The following is a 16,386-nucleotide window of genomic DNA, read 5'->3' as shown; positions in this document are numbered from 1 at the left end:
TCACCCCACCTCCCCCAGAGTCAGACCCACAGTCTGTCCCCCACCTCCCCCTGGGGTCAGACCACAGTCTGTCCCCCACCTCCCCCCAGAGTCAGACCCACAGTCTGTTCTCCCACCTCCCCCCAGGGTCAAACCCATGGTCAGTCACCCCACCTCCCCCAGAGTCAGACCCACAGTCTGTCCCCCACCTCCCCCTGGGGTCAGGCCCACAGTCTGTCCCCCACCTCCCCCTGGGGTCAGACCCACAGTCTGTACCCCCAACTCCCCCCAGAGTCAGACCCATGGTCAGTCACCCCACCTCCCCCAGAGTCAGACACACAGTATGTCCCCCACCTCCCCCTGGGGTCAGACCCACAGTCTGTACCCCCAACTCCCCCCAGAGTCAGACCCATGGTCAGTCACCCCACCTCCCCCAGAGTCAGACAGTATGTCCCCCACCTCCCCCTGGGGTCAGACCCACAGTCTGTCCCCCCACCTCCCCCAGGGTCAGACCCATAGTCTGTCACCCCACCTCCCCCAGGGTCAGACCCACAGTCTGTCCCCCCACCTCCCCCAGGGTCAGACCCATAGTCTGTCCCCCCAACTCCCCCCAGAGTCAGACCCACAGTCAGTCACCCCACCTCCCCCAGAGTCAGACCCATAGTCTGTCCCCCACCTCCCCCTGGGGTCAGACCCACAGTCTGTCCCCCCAACTCCCCCCAGAGTCAGACCCACAGTCAGTCACCCCACCTCCCCCAGAGTCAGACCCATAGTCTGTCCCCCACCTCCCCCTGGGGTCAGACCCACAGTCTGTCCCCCCACCTCCCCCAGGGTCAGACCCATAGTCAGTCCCCCACCTCCCCCAGGGTCAGACACACAGTCTGTCCCTCCACCTCCCCCAGGGTCAGACACACAGTATGTCCCCCATAATCCCCCCAAGGGTCTGACCCCCAGTCTGTCACCCACATCACCCTGGGGTCAGACCCACAGTCTGTCCCTCCAACTCCCCCCAGAGTCAGACCCACAGTCTGTCCCTCCAACTCCCCCCAGAGTCAGACCCATAGTCAGTCCCCCACCTCCCCCAGGGTCAGACACACAGTATGTCCCCCATAATCCCACCAAGGGTCTGACCCCAAGTCTGTCCCAGACCTCCCCCAGGGTCAGACCCACAGTCTGTCCCCCCACCTTCCCCTGGGGTCAGACCCACATTCTGTCCCCCCAACTCCCCCCAGAGTCAGACCCATAGTCTGTCCCCCACCTCCCCCTGGGGTCAGACCCACAGTCTGTCCCCCCAACTCCCCCCAGAGTCAGACCCATGGTCAGTCACCCCACCTCCCCCAGAGTCAGACCCATAGTCTGTCCCCCACCTCCCCCTGGGGTCAGGCCCACAGTCTGTCCACCAAACTCCCCCCAGAGTCAGACCCATAGTCTGTCCCCCACCTCCCCCTGGGGTCAGACCCACAGTCTGTCCCCCCACCTCCCCCAGGGTCAGACCCATAGTCAGTCCCCCACCTCCCCCAGGGTCAGACACACAGTCTGTCCCCCCACCTCCCCCAGGGTCAGACCCATAGTCAGTCCCCCACCTCCCCCAGGGTCAGACACACTATGTCACGCCAATTCCCCCCAAGGGTCTGACCCCCAGTCTGTCACCCACATCACCCTGGGGTCAGACCCACAGACTGTCCCCCACCTCCCCCAGAGTCAGACCCATAGTCAGTCCCCCACCTCCCCCAGGGTCAGACACACAGTATGTCCCCCATAATCCCCCCAAGGGTCTGACCCCCAGTCTGTCCCCCACCTCCCCCAGGGTCAGACACACAGTCTGTCTCCCACCTCCCCCAGGGGTCAAAACCACAGTCTGTCCCAGACCTCACCCAGGGTCAGACCCACAGTCTGTCCCCCCACCTTCCCCTGGGGTCAGACCCACAGTCTGTCCACCAAACTCCCCCCAGAGTCAGACCCGTAGTCAGTCCCCCATAATCCCCCCAAGGGTCTGACCCCCAGTCTGTCACCCACATCACCCCGGGGTCAGACCCACAGTCTGTCCCCCACCTCCCCCAGAGTCAACCCACAGTCTGTCCCCCACCTCCCCCAGGGTCAGACACACAGTCTGTCCCTCCAACTCCCCCCAGAGTCAGACCCATAGTCAGTCCCCCACCTCCACCAGGGTCAGACACACAGTATGTCCCCCATAATCCCCCCAAGGGTCAGACCCCAAGTCTGTCCCAGACCTCCCCCAGGGTCAGACCCATAGTCTGTCTCCCACCTCCCCCCGGGTCAGACCCACAGTCTGTCCTCGACCTCCCCCTGGGATCAGACCCACAGTCTGTCCCCCACCACCCCCCATGGTCAGACCCACAGTCTGTCCCCCACCACCCCACAGGGTCAGTCCCACAGTCTGTCCCCCCACATCCCACCAGGGTCAGACCCACAGTCTGTTCCCCACCTCCCCCTGGGGTCAGACCCACAGTCTGTCCCCCACCTCCCCCAGAGTCAGACCCACAGTCTGTCCCCACAACTCCCCCCAGGGTCAGACCCACAGTCTGTCACCCACCTCCCCCTGGGGTCAGACCCACAGTCTGTCCACCAAACTCCCCCCAGAGTCAGACCCATAGTCTGTCCCCCACCTCCCCCTGGGGTCAGACCCACAGTCTGTCCACCAAACTCCCCCCAGAGTCAGACCCATAGTCTGTCCCCCACCTCCCCCTGGGGTCAGACCCACAGTCTGTCCACCAAACTCCCCCCAGAGTCAGACCCACTGTCTGTCCCCCACCTCCCCCAGGGTCAGACACACAGTCTGTCCCCCACCTCCCCCTGGGGTCAGACCCACAGTCTGTCCCCCCAACTCCCCCCAGAGTCAGACCCATAGTCTGTCCCCCACCTCCCCCTGGGGTCAGACCCACAGTCTGTCCCCCCAACTCCCCCCAGAGTCAGACCCACAGTCAGTCACCCCACCTCCCCCTGGGGCAGACCCACAGTCTGTCCCCCCAACTCCCCCCAGAGTCAGACCCATGGTCAGTCACCCCACCTCCCCCAGAGTCAGACCCACAGTCTGTCCCCCACCTCCCCCTGGGGTCAGACCACAGTCTGTCCCCCACCTCCCCCCAGAGTCAGACCCACAGTCTGTTCTCCCACCTCCCCCCAGGGTCAAACCCATGGTCAGTCACCCCACCTCCCCCAGAGTCAGACCCACAGTCTGTCCCCCACCTCCCCCTGGGGTCAGGCCCACAGTCTGTCCCCCACCTCCCCCTGGGGTCAGACCCACAGTCTGTACCCCCAACTCCCCCCAGAGTCAGACCCATGGTCAGTCACCCCACCTCCCCCAGAGTCAGACACACAGTATGTCCCCCACCTCCCCCTGGGGTCAGACCCACAGTCTGTACCCCCAACTCCCCCCAGAGTCAGACCCATGGTCAGTCACCCCACCTCCCCCAGAGTCAGACAGTATGTCCCCCACCTCCCCCTGGGGTCAGACCCACAGTCTGTCCCCCCACCTCCCCCAGGGTCAGACCCATAGTCTGTCACCCCACCTCCCCCAGGGTCAGACCCACAGTCTGTCCCCCCACCTCCCCCAGGGTCAGACCCATAGTCTGTCCCCCCAACTCCCCCCAGAGTCAGACCCACAGTCAGTCACCCCACCTCCCCCAGAGTCAGACCCATAGTCTGTCCCCCACCTCCCCCTGGGGTCAGACCCACAGTCTGTCCCCCCAACTCCCCCCAGAGTCAGACCCACAGTCAGTCACCCCACCTCCCCCAGAGTCAGACCCATAGTCTGTCCCCCACCTCCCCCTGGGGTCAGACCCACAGTCTGTCCCCCCACCTCCCCCAGGGTCAGACCCATAGTCAGTCCCCCACCTCCCCCAGGGTCAGACACACAGTCTGTCCCTCCACCTCCCCCAGGGTCAGACACACAGTATGTCCCCCATAATCCCCCCAAGGGTCTGACCCCCAGTCTGTCACCCACATCACCCTGGGGTCAGACCCACAGTCTGTCCCTCCAACTCCCCCCAGAGTCAGACCCACAGTCTGTCCCTCCAACTCCCCCCAGAGTCAGACCCATAGTCAGTCCCCCACCTCCCCCAGGGTCAGACACACAGTATGTCCCCCATAATCCCACCAAGGGTCTGACCCCAAGTCTGTCCCAGACCTCCCCCAGGGTCAGACCCACAGTCTGTCCCCCCACCTTCCCCTGGGGTCAGACCCACATTCTGTCCCCCCAACTCCCCCCAGAGTCAGACCCATAGTCTGTCCCCCACCTCCCCCTGGGGTCAGACCCACAGTCTGTCCCCCCCAACTCCCCCCAGAGTCAGACCCATGGTCAGTCACCCCACCTCCCCCAGAGTCAGACCCATAGTCTGTCCCCCACCTCCCCCTGGGGTCAGGCCCACAGTCTGTCCACCAAACTCCCCCCAGAGTCAGACCCATAGTCTGTCCCCCACCTCCCCCTGGGGTCAGACCCACAGTCTGTCCCCCCACCTCCCCCAGGGTCAGACCCATAGTCAGTCCCCCACCTCCCCCAGGGTCAGACACACAGTCTGTCCCCCCACCTCCCCCAGGGTCAGACCCATAGTCAGTCCCCCACCTCCCCCAGGGTCAGACACACTATGTCACGCCAATTCCCCCCAAGGGTCTGACCCCCAGTCTGTCACCCACATCACCCTGGGGTCAGACCCACAGACTGTCCCCCACCTCCCCCAGAGTCAGACCCATAGTCAGTCCCCCACCTCCCCCAGGGTCAGACACACAGTATGTCCCCCATAATCCCCCCAAGGGTCTGACCCCCAGTCTGTCCCCCACCTCCCCCAGGGTCAGACACACAGTCTGTCTCCCACCTCCCCCAGGGGTCAAAACCACAGTCTGTCCCAGACCTCACCCAGGGTCAGACCCACAGTCTGTCCCCCCACCTTCCCCTGGGGTCAGACCCACAGTCTGTCCACCAAACTCCCCCCAGAGTCAGACCCGTAGTCAGTCCCCCATAATCCCCCCAAGGGTCTGACCCCCAGTCTGTCACCCACATCACCCCGGGGTCAGACCCACAGTCTGTCCCCCACCTCCCCCAGAGTCAACCCACAGTCTGTCCCCCACCTCCCCCAGGGTCAGACACACAGTCTGTCCCTCCAACTCCCCCCAGAGTCAGACCCATAGTCAGTCCCCCACCTCCACCAGGGTCAGACACACAGTATGTCCCCCATAATCCCCCCAAGGGTCAGACCCCAAGTCTGTCCCAGACCTCCCCCAGGGTCAGACCCATAGTCTGTCTCCCACCTCCCCCCGGGTCAGACCCACAGTCTGTCCTCGACCTCCCCCTGGGATCAGACCCACAGTCTGTCCCCCACCACCCCCCATGGTCAGACCCACAGTCTGTCCCCCACCACCCCACAGGGTCAGTCCCACAGTCTGTCCCCCCCACATCCCACCAGGGTCAGACCCACAGTCTGTTCCCCACCTCCCCCTGGGGTCAGACCCACAGTCTGTCCCCCACATCCCCACAGGGTTAGACCCACAGTCTGTCCACCACATCCCCACAGGGTCAGACCCACAGTCTGTCCCCCAACCTTCCCCCAGGGTCAGACCCACAGTCTGTCCCCCCACCTCCCCCAGGGTCAGACCCACAGTCTGTCACCCACCTCCCCCAGGGTCAGTCACCCTCCTCTCCCCAGGGTCTGACCCACAGTCTGTCCCCCCACCTCCCCCTGGGATCAGACCCACAGTCTGTCCTCGACCTCCCCCTGGGATCAGACCCACAGTCTGTCCCCCACCACCCCCCATGGTCAGACCCACAGTCTGTCCCCCACCACCCCACAGGGTCAGTCCCACAGTCTGTCCCCCCACATCCCACCAGGGTCAGACCCACAGTCTGTCCCCCACCACCCCACAGGGTCAGACCCACAGTCTGTCCCCCCACCTCCCCACAGAGTCAGACCCACAGTCTGTCCCCCCAACTCCCCCCAGAGTCAGACCCACAGTCTGTCACCCACCTCCCCCAGGGTCAGACACACAGTCTGTTCCCCCAACTCCCCCCAGAGTCAGACCCACAGTCTGTCCCCCACCTCCCCCAGGGTCAGACACACAGTATGTCCCCCATAATCCCACCAAGGGTCTGACCCCAAGTCTGTCCCAGACCTCCCCCAGGGTCAGACCCACAGTCTGTCCCCCCAACTGCCCCCAGAGTCAGACCCATGGTCAGTCACCCCACCTCCCCCAGAGTCAGACCCATAGTCTGTCCCCCACCTCCCCCTGGGGTCAGACCCATAGTCTGTCCCCCACCTCCCCCTGGGGTCAGGTCCACAGTCTGTCCACCAAACTCCCCCCAGAGTCAGACCCATAGTCTGTCCCCCACCTCCCCCTGGGGTCAGACCCACAGTCTGTCCCCCCACCTCCCCCAGGGTCAGACCCATAGTCAGTCCCCCACCTCCCCCAGGGTCAGACACACTATGTCCCCCATAATCCCCCCAAGGGTCTGACCCCCAGTCTGTCACCCACATCACCCTGGGGTCAGACCCACAGACTGTCCCCCACCTCCCCCAGGGTCAGACACACAGTCTGTCCCTCCAACTCCCCCCAGAGTCAGACCCATAGTCAGTCCCCCACCTCCCCCAGGGTCAGACACACAGTATGTCCCCCATAATCCCCCCAAGGGTCTGACCCCCAGTCTGTCCCCCACCTCCCCCAGGGTCAGACACACAGTCTGTCTCCCACCTCCCCCAGGGGTCAAAACCACAGTCTGTCCCAGACCTCACCCAGGGTCAGACCCACAGTCTGTCCCCCCACCTTCCCCTGGGGTCAGACCCACAGTCTGTCCACCAAACTCCCCCCAGAGTCAGACCCGTAGTCAGTCCCCCATAATCCCCCCTAGGGTCTGACCCCCAGTCTGTCACCCACATCACCCCGGGGTCAGACCCACAGTCTGTCCCCCACCTCCCCCAGAGTCAACCCACAGTCTGTCCCCCACCTCCCCCAGGGTCAGACCCATAGTCTGTCTCCCACCTCCCCCCGGGTCAGACCCACAGTCTGTCCCCCCACCTCCCCCAGGGTCAGACCCACAGTCTGTTCCCCACCTCCCCCTGGGGTCAGACCCACAGTCTGTCCCCCACATCCCCACAGGGTTAGACCCACAGTCTGTCCACCACATCCCCACAGGGTCAGACCCACAGTCTGTCCCCCAACCTTCCCCCAGGGTCAGACCCACAGTCTGTCACCCACCTCCCCCAGGGTCAGTCACCCTCCTCTCCCCAGGGTCTGACCCACAGTCTGTCCCCCCACCTCCCCCTGGGATCAGACCCACAGTCTGTCCTCGACCTCCCCCTGGGATCAGACCCACAGTCTGTCCCCCACCACCCCCCATGGTCAGACCCACAGTCTGTCCCCCACATCCCCCTGGGGTCAGACCCACAGTCTGTCCCCCACCTCCCCCTGGGGTCAGACCCACAGTCTGTTCCCCCAACTCCCCCCAGAGTCAGACCCATGGTCAGTCACCCCACCTCCCCCAGAGTCAGATGCACAGTCTGTCCCCCACCTCCCCACAGGGTCAGACCCAAAGTCTGTCCCCCAACCTTCCCCCAGGGTCAGACCCACAGTCTGTCACCCACCTCCCCCAGGGTCAGTCACCCTCCTCTCCCAGGGTCTGACCCACAGTCTGTCCCCCCACCTCCCCCTGGGATCAGACCCACAGTCTGTCCCCCCACCTCCCCCTGGGATCAGTCCCACAGTCTGTCCCCCACCTTCCCCAGAGTCAGACCCACAGTCTGTCCCCCACATCCCACCAGGGTCAGACCCACAGTCTGCCCCCCACCTCCCCCCATGGTCAGACCCACAGTCTGTCTCTCCACCTCCACCCAGGGTCAGACCCACAGTCTGTCCCCCACCACCCCACAGGGTCAGTCCCACAGTCTGTCCCCCCACCTCCCCCTGGGATCAGACCCACAGTCTGTCACCCCACCTCCCCCTGGGGTCAGACCCACAGTCTGTCCGCCACCTCCCCCAGGGTCAGACCCACGGTCTGTCCCCCACCTCCCCCAGGGTCAGACCCACAGTCTGTCCCCCACATCCCACCAGGGTCAGACCCACAGTCTGCCCCCCACCTCCCCCCATGGTCAGACCCACAGTCTGTCCCCCCACCTCCCCCAGGGTCAGACCCACAGTCTGTCCCCCACCTCCCCCGGGATCAGACCCACAGTCTGTCCCCCACATCCCACCAGAGTCAGACCCACAGTCTGTCCCCCCACCTCCCCACAGGGTCAGACCCACAGTCTGTCCCCCACATCCAACCAGAGTCAGACCCACAGTCTATTACCCAACCTTCCCCCAGGGTCTGATCCACAGTCTGTCTCCCACCTCCCCCCAGGGTCAGACCCACAGTCTGTCCCCCACATCCCACCAGAGTCAGACCCACAGTCTGTCACCCTCCTCCCCCCAGGGTCTAATCCACAGTCTGTCACCCTCCTCCCCCCAGGGTCAGACCCACAGTCTGTTCCCCCACATCCCACCAGAGTCAGACACACAGTCTGTCACCCACCTCCCCACAGAGTCAGACCCACAGTCTGTCCCCCACCTCCCCCAGGGTCAGACCCACAGTCTGTCCCCCCACCTCCCCCTGGGGTCAGACCCACAGTCTGTCCCCCCACCTCCCCACAGAGTCAGACCCACAGTCTGTCCCCCACATCCCACCAGAGTCAGACCCACAGTCTGTCCCCCACCTCCCCACAGGGTCAGACCCACAGTCTGTCCCCCACATCCCACCAGGGTCAGACCCACTGTCTGTCCCCCACCTCCCCCAGGGTCAGACCCACAGTCTGTCCCCCACCTCCCCCTGGGGTCAGACCCACAGTCTGTCCCCCACATCCCACCAGAGTCAGACCCACAGTCTGTCCCCCACCTCCCCACAGGGTCAGACCCACAGTCTGTCCCCCACATCCCACCAGAGTCAGACCCACAGTCTGTCCCCCACCTCCCACCAGGGTCAGACCCACAGTCTGTCACCCCACCTCCCCACAGGGTCAGACCCACAGTCTGTCCCCCACCGCCCCCTGGGGTCAGACCCACAGTCTGTCCCCCACATCCCACCAGGGTCAGACCCACAGTCTAACCCCCCCACTGCCCCCTGGGGTCAGACCCACAGTCTGTCCCCCATAACCCCACCCAGGGTCAGACCCACCGTCTGTACCCCTCTTCCCCAAGGTCAAACTGTGAATCTCATTGTTGTGTGTGTGCTGGGAGGGATTTGCAGGCGGTGGGGTGGGGTGGGGGGACGAGCATCCCTCTTGTACCGCTGTCACACTGACCTCTCCTGTCCCCTCCTCCCCTGCCTATCCCCTCTCTCCCATTCTCCTCCACCCCTCATCAATCTCCCTCACCCCCTCACACTCCCTCCCGCCCCCTCTCTCTCCCCCGCCCCCTCCTTTGCCTCCCGCCCCTTCTCTCCCCACCCCGTCTCTCCCTCCTGCCCCCCTCTCCCCACCCCCTCTCCCTCCTGCCCCCTCTCCCCACCCCTCTCTCTCCCCCGCCCCCTCTTCTGCCTCCTGCTCCTTCTCTCTCCCTCCTGCCCCCTCCTCTCCCCACCCCCTCTCTCTCCCTCCCGCCCCTGCAGGGTGCAGCAGCAGTGTGGCAGACAGCTGACAGCTCGCGACACCGATCCGGTAACATCCTCGCCGCTGGGCTCGGGTACCGGCGCCTGCTCGATTGGGAGGCTCTCCATCCAGCTGCCAGAAAGGATAGTAGCAGCGTCTGCCCCTCTCTCCCTCCCCACCCACCCCCTCCTCCGACCTCCCACCATCAGGCAAGCCCAGCCTCCAGGATGCCCGTGTCGGGGTTTCCCAGCACGCTGGCGTTGACCCGCATACCCGGATGGTGCTATCGAGGCGGGGCCAGCTCTATTTCTTCGTGCCCAAGACCACGGCTGTCCTGCCCCGCCTTGGGGGGGGGGGGAGAGGAGGGGAGGAGCAAGCTTTGTTTGTCCTCTTCCCCTCTCCCCACCTCAGAGACTGGAATTATTTTAAACACAAAGATAAAGGAAAAATCAGTGTCCTCTGGATTGTCCTGAGCAGGATCTGAGGGGTAGTGGACAAAACCATGGAGCTGCCTCTCTGCTGGGTGGGCTGTGGGTGTGCTGAGAGAGCGAGATGAGCAAGTCGAACAAACAACAAATTGTTTGCCCATACTCGGACCAATGTGTCCCTTCTCTTTCCACCCACAGTCATCCCACCACCCCGTGAGCCTTGTCCAATCCCAGCTCATAGCGGCAGGGCTGCCCATCCCAGGCCTGGGGTTGATCCAGGGGGTGTCATCCATGATTCCACTCTCTCATGTGTAGACCCCCTGGCAATTGAGATATCCAGTCCCCTTCACGTAACACACCAGTCCCCTTTTCACCTGGGGAAAGCTATAAACTCCTCCAACTTCCCTGGTCCCTAAGACCTGTCACTCTTCTCTCCTGGACCTAGAAGCTCTTGACATCCGTTTGGGGGGTGGGGCTTCGCCGGTTCCTGTGTTAACAGCTTCCACTGATGCAGGACCCCAACTCCCCTCCTGCCTGTGCACAAGGGACCCCAGTCTTTCCCTCCTTGCCTGTGCTGTTGTGAGGAGGGACCTATACCCCGTGGCGGGCAAAGTTTGGGCCAGAGGAGTGGGCGAGTATCTCCATCAGACCCCTTCCCAGCGTGTCAAGGCATGGACACCCCTGGGCCAGAGAGTCGTGGTTAGGGAACCCAGGGCAAAGGAGAGCAGCAGTGACATTCGCCAGGACACCACAGCGAGATTTGTGCCCTGTCTGGCTTGACCTTTGGGCAGGTGTCATGTGATTGTGTGGGTGAGACAGACATTGGCAACCACGTTCACGGTTACTGTTCTGTGACTCTTCACTGACGGGGGTCACAATCACTTGTCTGTGTCTGTCCAGCTCTGACCGAGGTCTCTGTCACTGGGCTGGGACTCTCCAGCACTGACTGGGGTCTCTGTCACTGGGATGGGACTGTCCAGCACTGACCGGGGTCTCTGTCACTGGGGTGGGACCCTCCAGCACTGACCGGGGTCTCTGTCACTGGGCTGGGACCCACCAGCACTGACCGGGGTCTCTGTCACTGGGATGGGACCCTCCAGCACTGACGGGGGTCTCTGTCACTGGGATGGGACCCTCCAGCACTGACCGGGGTCTCTGTCACTGGGATGGGACCGTCCAGCACTGACCGGGGTCTCTGTCACTGGGATGGGACCCTCCAGCACTGACCGGGGTCTCTGTCACTGGGATGGGACCCTCCAGCACTGACCGAGGTCTCTGTCACTGGGATGGGACCCTCCAGCACTGACCGGGGTCTCTGTCACTGGGATGGGACCCTCCAGCACTGACCGGGGTCTCTGTCACTGGGATGGGACCCTCCAGTTCTGACCGGGGTCTCTGTCACTGGGATGGGACCCTCCAGTACTGACCGGGGTCTCTGTCACTGGGATGGGACCCTCCAGTACTGACCAGGGTCTCTGTCACTGGGATGGGACCCTCCAGCACTGACCGGGGTCTCTGTCACTGGGCTGGGACCCTCCAGTACTGACCGGGGTCTCTGTCACTGGGCTGGGACCCTCCAGTACTGACCGGGGTCTCTGTCACTGGGATGGGACGCTCCAGCACTGACGGGGGTCTCTGTCACTGGGATGGGACCCACCAGCACTGACCGGGGTCTCTGTCACTGGGATGGGACTGTCCAGCACTGACCGGGGTCTCTGTCACTGGGATGGGACCCTCCAGTACTGACAGGGGTCTCTGTCACTGGGATGGGACCCTCCAGCACTGACCGGGGTCTCTGTCACTGGGATGGGACCCACCAGTACTGACGGGGGTCTCTGTCACTGGGATGGGACTGTCCAGTACTGACAGGGGTCTCTGTCACTGGGATGGGACCCTCCAGTACTGACCGGGGTCTCTGTCACTGGGATGGGACCGTCCAGCACTGACGGGGGTCTCTGTCACTGGGATGGGACCCTCCAGCACTGACAGGGGTCTCTGTCACTGGGATGGGACTGTCCAGTACTGACCGGGGTCTCTGTCACTGGGATGGGACCCTCCAGCACTGACAGGGGTCTCTGTCACTGGGATGGGACTGTCCAGTACTGACCGGGGTCTCTGTCACTGGGATGGGACCGTCCAGCACTGACGGGGGTCTCTGTCACTGGGATGGGACCCTCCAGCACTGACAGGGGTCTCTGTCACTGGGATGGGACTGTCCAGTACTGACAGGGGTCTCTGTCACTGGGATGGGACCCTCCAGTACTGACCGGGGTTTCTGTCACTGGGATGGGACTGTCCAGTACTGACCGGGGTCTCTGTCACTGGGATGGGACCCTCCAGCACTGACCGGGGTCTCTGTCACTGGGATGGGACTGTCCAGTACTGACCGGGGTCTCTGTCACTGGGATGGGACCCTCCAGTACTGACGGGGGTCTCTGTCACTGGGATGGGACTGTCCAGTACTGACCGGGGTCTCTGTCACTGGATGGGACTGTCCAGTACTGACCGGGGTCTCTGTCACTGGGATGGGACCCTCCAGCACTGACCGGGGTCTCTGTCACTGGGATGGGACCCTCCAGCACTGACCGGGGTCTCTGTCACTGGGATGGGACCCTCCAGCACTGACCGGGGTCTCTGTCACTGGATGGGACTGTCCAGTACTGACCGAGGTCTCTGTCACTGGGATGGGACCCTCCAGCACTGACCGGGGTCTCTGTCACTGGGATGGGACCCTCCAGCACTGACCGGGGTCTCTGTCACTGGGATGGGACCCTCCAGTACTGACCGGGGTCTCTGTCACTGGGATGGGACCCTCCAGTACTGACCAGGGTCTCTGTCACTGGGATGGGACTGTCCAATACTGACCGGGGTCTCTGTCACTGGATGGGACTGTCCAGTACTGACCGAGGTCTCTGTCACTGGGATGGGACCCTCCAGCACTGACCGGGGTCTCTGTCACTGGATCCCTGCTTCCTTTTCTCGAGAAACACCTGACCGTGGTTCTGTTTACTATGATCCTGCGGGCTCTGCTGCCTTGGAGATGGTAGGAAGTGTGGGAGGAGGTGGACAGTAGGGAGGGATGGAGGGATCGAGTGTGTGTGTGTGTGTGTGTGTGTGAGAGAGAGAGAGAGAGAGAGAATGAGTGAGGGGGTGGGACATTGAGCGTGTGTTTAGGGGGTTGGTGTGAATGTTTGGGTTTTGGTGATGAGCTATGAGAATGCAGTGGGGAGATCTAGTGATGTCTATACAAAGTAATTTTATGTGTTTATATATTAAAAAAAAAGAGTGTTATGCGTTTAAGAACCATTATTGTGTGCTAGACTGTTTGGGAGCAGAAGACCATTTTGCAGTGTGTTAATTCAGTGGAACATTACACATTTAGATGGATTAAACTGTACAGAGTCAGTGATGCTTTGCAGTGACAGATCATTCAACGTTGTGCCTGCCCAGGTAACGAGAGAACGATTGGCCGCCCGTGTGGAGCAGTGGTGACGCAAGTGGTGTGTCCCCTTCGACAAGCGGGCGGTGTGGGTGTAGGGTGGTCCTCATGTCCGGCTGCCCACACCCACCCTTCCCAGCGAGGTTACCTGTGCAGGTGTCCGAGCGGGGCAGTGGTGACACAGACGGTGTGGGTGTTGGGTGGTCCTCATGTCCGGCTGCCCACACCCTCCCTTCCCAGCGAGGTTACCTGTGCAGGTGTCCGGGCGGGGCAGTGGTGACACAGACGGTGTAGGTGTAGGGTGGTCCTCATGTCCGGCTGCCCACACCCTCCCTTCCCAGCGAGGTTACCTGTGCAGGTGTCCGAGCGGGGCAGTGGTGACACAGACGGTGTGGGTGTAGGGTGGTCCTCATGTCCGGCTGCCCACGCCCTCCCTTCCCAGCGAGGTTACCTGTGCAGGTGTCCGGGCGGGGCAGTGGTGACACAGACGGTGTGGGTGTAGGGTGGTCCTCATGTCCGGCTGCCCACGCCCTCCCTTCCCAGCGAGGTTACCTGTGCAGGTGTCCGGGCGGGGCAGTGGTGACACAGACGGTGTGGGTGTAGGGTGGTCCTCATGTCCGGCCGCCCACACCCTCCCTTCCCAGCGAGGTTACCTGTGCAGGTGTCCGAGTGGGTGTAGGGTGGTCCTCGTGTCCAAGCGGGGCAGTGTTGACACAGACGGTGTGGGTGTAGGGTGGTCCTCATGTCCGGCTGCCCACACCCTCCCTTCCCAGCGAGGTTACCTGTGCAGGTGTCCGAGCGGGGCAGTGTTGACACAGACGGTGTGGGTGTAGGGTGGTCCTCATGTCCGGCCGCCCACACCCTCCCTTCCCAGCGAGGTTACCTGTGCAGGTGTCCGAGCGGGGCAGTGGTGACACAGACGGTGTGGGTGTAGGGTGGTCCTCATGTCCGGCTGCCCACACCCTCCCTTCCCAGCGAGGTTACCTGTGCAGGTGTCCGGGCGGGGCAGTGGTGACACAGACGGTGTGGGTGTAGGGTGGTCCTCATGTCCGGCTGCCCACACCCTCCCTTCCCAGCGAGGTTACCTGTGCAGGTGTCCGAGCGGGGCAGTGTTGACACAGACGGTGTGGGTGTAGGGTGGTCCTCATGTCCGGCTGCCCACACCCTCCCTTCCCAGCGAGGTTACCTGTGCAGGTGTCCGAGCGGGGCAGTGGTGACACAGACGGTGTGGGTGTAGGGTGGTCCTCATGTCCGGCCGCCCACACCCTCCCTTCCCAACGAGGTTACCTGTGCAGGTGTCCGAGCGGGGCAGTGGTGACACAGATGGTGTGGGTGTTGGGTGGTCCTCATGTCCGGCCGCCCACACCCTCCCTTCCCAGCGAGGTTACCTGTGCAGGTGTCCGAGTGGGGCAGTGGTGACACAGACGGTGTGGGTGTTGGGTGGTCCTCATGTCCGGCTGCCCACACCCTCCCTTCCCAGCGAGGTTACCTGTGCAGGTGTCTGTCAGCAAACCGGTAACTATTGTATTGTAATAAAGCCCAACCAACAGCCAAGCCTCTGATGTGCTTTGTCACGTGTCGTCACTCTCGGCTTAAACGCGGCCTTTCACAGTGTTGTGTGCACAGCAGGATGTGGAGGAAAGCTGTCCAGACTAGTCACGCCACACATTATCACACTGAGGAAAGCAACTAACGTCTTACACTTACAGGCAGACAATGGGGAGGTGCAGTGGGAGGAGCAGAGTTAAGCGATTTGGCCCATCGAATCAACCGTTGCTGATCAGCTATCCCTCTTCAATCCCATTCTCCTCCCAGTGACTTTTCACAGCCTGACTAACCAAGAACATTTAAATACACTCAGCCTCCACAGCTGCCTGTGGTAATGAATCCCACAGACTCAGCACTCTACAGCTAAGAAAATTCCTCTGTTCTAAAGAGACAACTCTCTACTCTGAAGCTATACCCTCCGGTCCTAGACTCCCACACTATATCAAACATCCTCTCCACATCCACTCTATCTGTGTCCTCTGGTCCTAGACTCCCCACTATAGGAACCATCCTCTCCACATTCACTCTGTCTGTGTACTCTGGTTCTAGACTCCCCCACTAGAGGAAACATCCTCTCCACATCCACTCTATCTGTATCCTCTGGTCCTAGACTCCCCCACTACAGGAAACATCCTCTCCACATCCACTCTAACTGTGTCCTCTGATCCTAGACTCCCCCACTATAGGAAACATCCTCTCCTCATCCACTCTATCTGTGTCCTCTGGTCCTAGACTCCCCCACTATATAGGAAACATCCTCTCCACATCCACTCTGTCTGTGTCCTCTGGTCCTAGACTCCCCCACTATAGGAAACATCCTCTCCACATCCACTCTATCTGTGTCCTCTGGTCCTAGACTCCCCCACTATAGGAAACATCCTCTCCACATCCACTCTATCAGTGTCCTCTGGTCCTAGACTCCCCCAATATAGGAAACAATCTCTCCACATCCACTCTTATCAGTGTCCTCTGGTCCTAGACTCCCCCACTATAGGAAACATCCTCTCCACATCCACTCTATCAGTGTCCTCTGGTCCTAGACTCCCCCACTATAGGAAAGAACCACTCCATATCCACTCTATTTGTGTCCTCTGGTCCTAGACTCCCCCACTATAGGAAACATCCTCTCCACATCCACTCTAACTGTGTCCTCTGGTCCTAGACTCCCCCACTATAGGAAACATCCTCTCCACTTCCACTCTATCTGTGTCCTCTGGTCCTAGACTCCCCCACTATAGGAAACATCCTCTCCACTTCCACCTCTCTGTGTCCTCTGGTCCTAGACTCCCCCACTATAGGAAACATCCTCTCCACTTCCACTCTATCTGTGTCCTCTGGTCCTAGACTGCCCCACTATAGGAAACATCCTCTCCAGATCCACTCTATCTGTGTCCTCTAGTCCTAGACTCCCCCACTATAGGAAACA

At 62.0% G+C, this 16,386-nt stretch overlaps 1 protein-coding gene across 1 annotated transcript in view; it reads left to right on the top strand.

Annotated features, from left to right (window-relative positions):
• LOC140724060 (WD repeat-containing protein 26-like) overlaps window positions 1-14,961 on the top strand; it is a 168,244-nt gene extending 153,283 nt beyond the window's left edge. Inside the window, 1 exon segment of the mRNA XM_073038544.1 lies at window positions 9,566-14,961. Within this exon segment, the coding sequence (XP_072894645.1) occupies window positions 9,566-9,594 (29 nt within the window). The 3' untranslated portion in view covers window positions 9,595-14,961.
• Window positions 14,962-16,386: the final 1,425 nt, after the last annotated feature.

This window comes from Hemitrygon akajei, unplaced genomic scaffold (assembly GCF_048418815.1).
Source record: "Hemitrygon akajei unplaced genomic scaffold, sHemAka1.3 Scf000156, whole genome shotgun sequence".
Taxonomy (NCBI): domain Eukaryota; kingdom Metazoa; phylum Chordata; class Chondrichthyes; order Myliobatiformes; family Dasyatidae; genus Hemitrygon; species Hemitrygon akajei.
Note: the sequence above shows the minus strand (reverse complement) of the source record. Positions and strands in the feature narration are given on the sequence as shown.